The 4,431-nt window shown below is 44.1% G+C and overlaps 1 protein-coding gene across 1 annotated transcript in view; it reads left to right on the top strand.

The window, feature by feature from the left end:
- DUPD1 (dual specificity phosphatase and pro isomerase domain containing 1) overlaps positions 1 to 4,431 on the top strand; it is a 22,648-nt gene that overhangs the window by 4,586 nt on the left and 13,631 nt on the right. The window contains exon 2 of the mRNA XM_009078315.1: positions 2,596 to 2,809. Within this exon, the coding sequence (XP_009076563.1) occupies positions 2,625 to 2,809 (185 nt within the window). The 5' untranslated portion in view covers positions 2,596 to 2,624. The remainder of the gene's footprint in view (positions 1 to 2,595; positions 2,810 to 4,431) is intronic.

Below are 4,431 nucleotides of genomic sequence, written 5' to 3' on the forward strand. Positions count from 1 at the left end.
TTCCCCCTAGCTGAATTTCGTCTTCAAGACTCCCCCATGAAGGAAGAAAGGCTGTCTTGTCCTGTGCTGAGGCAGCACTTTCAAGAGCAAAAAAGGTGCAGAGCTCCTCCAAGAGCTTTCATATCTAAGGTTGTGTGATCCCAACACAGTGCAGTGCCATGAAGTGGCTGCCAAGCTGGTACAGGAAAGCTGCACTAGGTACATCATTCAGCTTGCACTAACTCATCTGTAATGCAAAGCATTACAGCCCAAATGAAGCACCACAAGAGGTGGGAGACTGCTCCAACAAGCCTGTGCAGGCATAACCCTGCAATCTGTCTGCCATGTGACTGCACTGGGTGAACACTCTTCAAGGGATGTCTCCCCTCCCCAGAGGTCTGCAAAAGAAATCTGAGCTTTCCCTGCCTGGGCTTGTGCTAAACAGTCATCCTCATATCCACAACAGCATTAAGAATGACCACCCCCAAAAAATCCAACCTGCTTGTCACTTCTTATTCTAAGTGGGCTGGCCTCAGCTCTGTTTGGTTTACATCGAACAGCCAATAAGAGATGAGGTTCAACATCTTTGATTCCTGCAAAGACACAAGCCCTTCTGTCCTGCCCCCAACCAAATGCTTCATGGCAATTAATTCCAGAGTTTATTTAGCAAACCAGACCCTTTCCCCCCTCCTCCTAGTTAAACCCTGTTACTTCTTACTTAGTCTAGAGTCAAATCTGAAATACATGTTTTATTAGAGGAATTTCAACTGATGCTTTCCTGTGCTCTAATTCAATTTTAAAATCCCTGCAGCAGATAACATTGGCAAGGCATAAAAGAACATAGTGTACTTGAAAGTTCAGGGAGCATATGGCTTCTCAGGACAGACAGAAATGAATATTTCTCAGCAGTGGTCTAACTTTCAGAGCACTAACCAAGCTTCAAACTGTGCCAGTGTTACAGCAACACAAAGGATCATTTGCAGATGTAATTGCCCCGTTCTGAGGTGTAACAAATCAAGGCACTGTGGCCACCGAGTGCGATTGCTGATTGCATTGCTTTCTCTTCTTCCCCTTCTTTCCTCTCCTCCCATTTTATGGAACCATGAATAAAAGTAGTCCATCCTCCAGCATCAAGGCAACAGACTCTCAGTTAAGATAATTCCTTACTAGACAAATAGTAGTTCTTATCAAGTCCTAGATAACTGCCTAATCACTCCCAAAGTCAGACTGTATTAGATTTGTATCTCTGACAGTCTAACATTATCTACACTGCTGAGTCTGCATGTAGAATTAACATCATTCTGGCATGGGAAGGAAAAAAGGCTCTCCTGGGGCATGGCTGGTGGGGGCAGAGATGGGACTCATAGGCACGCAAGACCAAGCCCGAGGTAAATTTGCTAGAAGCTGGAATTCTCAAATCCCTTTATAAATCTCAACAGAGGACCACTTAACTAAACATCATCATCATGTTTTAGGAAGCTTGGCTGAAAGATAGATCCCATTGCCAGTGAAAGCAAGCCAATTTTTGAACAAAGGTGTACACTTGCCAAACAAAAACTGACTCCACAATCTTACACAGCTTTGGAGCAGGAAAACAGGAATCATTTGGCTTTTTCAAGTTTTGCAGAGAAACAGAACATGACAGGCACAAAAGAGCCCAAACTGAGGAAACAAACCCCATGGGTACATAAGATGTCAGTGAAAAATGGTCATCCTGCTTTCAGGAGAGCTCTACAATAGCTGCATGAAGGCATTAGCCAGATTTTTGGAATTAAAAGGACACGAACATCCAGCAGCCAGTACAAAAATTTTTGGGAGCCACTACAGGATTCGTTGCCCGTAAGAAAGGTGAATTTTTGGCAGGCTGTACTTGCACACTTCACCCGTAAGAAAGGTGAGTTTTTGGCAGGCTGTACTTGCACACTTCATAAGATCAAACCCAACTCCACATCATCTTGTTACGAGTCTCCTACACAACAAGACTCAGCTCTTCCCTTCAAAGGAAAAAAACACATGAGCAATCACTGCTGAGACATCAGGGAGTCCAGCAGGAGAAACAACACAGAGCCCACAGGGAGATGGAGCAGACAGGAAAGTTTGCAGCTGGTAACATGGGAAAATGAAGAGTAGAAGAGAATGGAACAGGAACACCCAATGTTCACTTTAATAGACACATTTCATCTCCCTGTGTTGCTGAAAATCACATAAAGGACAAGCGTTTAGGAAATTTGTAATTAATGATAAAAAATTTTTAAATTTCCCCCTTTCAGTTCCCTAGGTGTTCTAGATCCCTAGGCTGTTAGACCTACCAAATCCTTACCAGTGGATTTTCCAGGAAACAAATTCCCAGCTAAGACTGAACTTCAATACTCACAAACCTTTGGCTTTTGTTCCCACTGCTGGTAAGCTCATCCAACAAAGTATTCCTTGTCTAGTTCAGGGGAGGCAGAAATCCAGATGCAAGTCTGTGTTTGCCACAGAGCAGGTTCATCCAACTCATAGTATGTGCAGTCCAATTGCACTTGGCCAGTGCTGCTCTCAGTGGCCCACAGCTGGAGCAGAAGTCACTTGCTTTGTGCTTCCTTGGGCTAATGTTCTGTTTTGGTTGCATTCTAGTTTCCTGCACATCCTGAGAGTGCTACTTCATGGACAAGATGTCATCAGGAAATTGGAACACTGGGAAGAAAAATGCATACACTGCAATCAAAGTAGATCCTGATGAGGACTACTGCACCCCAGGGGCATTTGAATTGGAGCGACTCCTCTGGAAAGGATCCCCAGAGTACACTCATGTCAATGAAGTTTGGCCCAACCTCTACATAGGAGATGAGTAAGTGTATATCTTACCTCTGTACACAGCAGATGGGTATGTGTACGTAGTACATCTCCTATACACAGGAGATGACTAAGCTGTACTAAGCACAGTTCACCATAAGGGCAAGGTGTTTTGAACCACTGACAGATGCCAGAGCACAGCAGAGCAATCAGAACCTGGCGTGGCCCTTACCAATACAGGCACACGTGTTTGCTGCTGCTGCTTCAAGAAGGCACAGGTTAAGTATGGCTAGTCTGCTGTTAAAGACTGAGTAGCAGGACTGGTTGTGGTGCCAAGCACAGGCTGCAAAGGGTGAAGCTTGTCATGATCTATTTTTAAATGGTTCATTTCAAAGCAGTAATTTGTCATTTATCTCTGAGTGAGAGTTGTTCCACAGTTACACTGACAGAAGAGCATGACCTAGATGTGTTGGACCACACCTTAGGTTACTTTAGGCCTAAAATGTAATTCTTGCAAAGCGACTAAAGAAACAGCTCATCCTGCAGTGGTATCTCCACATTTCAAAGCCTGTCCTTGTGTCCATGGAACACTCTGCATTTCCAAATTGCTCAAGATATTAAAACAAACAGAACTCTGTGGAAGGCAAAGCTGCAGAGATGTCTCACTGATCAGACCAAGTGTGATTTGGAGAAAAGACAAACCCATAAAATGGACTTAGCTCTGCCGAGCACAGGACTAAACTAGAAACAGCCTATTCCGACAAGCAGAGGTGACTGCTGTAGCAGGGAGACATGCCATCAGAAAATCCCCCAGCCCAAACCCTGAGCAGAGCAAGAGAGCTTTTCTTAACCCTTAGGCATTATTGGGCCAATTCCCATTTTCCTCTACACCCTGCACTAACATGACATTTATTTTACATCATCATTGAAAGCCACAAGTAGGAGCCCCACTGGCTCCAAAGTTCTCAGTAACTTTTTAAAAGCTCCTAAAATTCATCTGTTGCCAGCTTATAAAAGAGGAAAAAGATATATAGCTTTGAAAGTTACAAGACAACTAATATCATCCACCACTTCTCTGGTGCCAGAGGCAATAGAAAGACACAAGAGTTCTGGGCTCGACCCAAGCTGTGGCTCCCACTTTTAGAGACAGGAGCAGGAGTGTGTGTGCATGTGGTATGGGAGAAAATAATTAAGCCATGGGAACAGCCTGGTCAAATGATTCAGGAACTAAAGAAAAGGGGGGTGAGTTTTCCTCTCCCTATCCTACCCTGTCCCTCTTGTTACATATTTCTAACTCAACATTCAGTGTAAAGAACAGCCTCTTCTGGCATTTATTTCCAACTTCCTTGTTCAGAATCAGTAGCAGAATTATTCTGAATGAAGCTGTTAGAAGAATTTCCCTTTTATCTCTCTGATGAAGCTACAGCTGTGCACTCTGAGCAAAGGGATCTAACAAGACAAGTCAGTCTCTCAAGCCCAGGGCACCAGTCACTGACTTTTTCCTGCAGTTGTTCCTGTAGCAGTGGCTTGTTACACTTTGTTATTAATGCTAGGAGGTGTGACTCTGAATACAGCACACACCTGGCACAAACTAACTAGAAGAGAGAAATACAAGCTTCTTGAGAGCTACACCCAGTTATGCTGGGCAGTATGTTTCTGCAGGGGACTGGTCTTAAG

Source organism: Acanthisitta chloris, unplaced genomic scaffold, assembly GCF_000695815.1.
Source record: "Acanthisitta chloris isolate BGI_N310 unplaced genomic scaffold, ASM69581v1 scaffold8747, whole genome shotgun sequence".
Lineage (NCBI taxonomy): Eukaryota > Metazoa > Chordata > Aves > Passeriformes > Acanthisittidae > Acanthisitta > Acanthisitta chloris.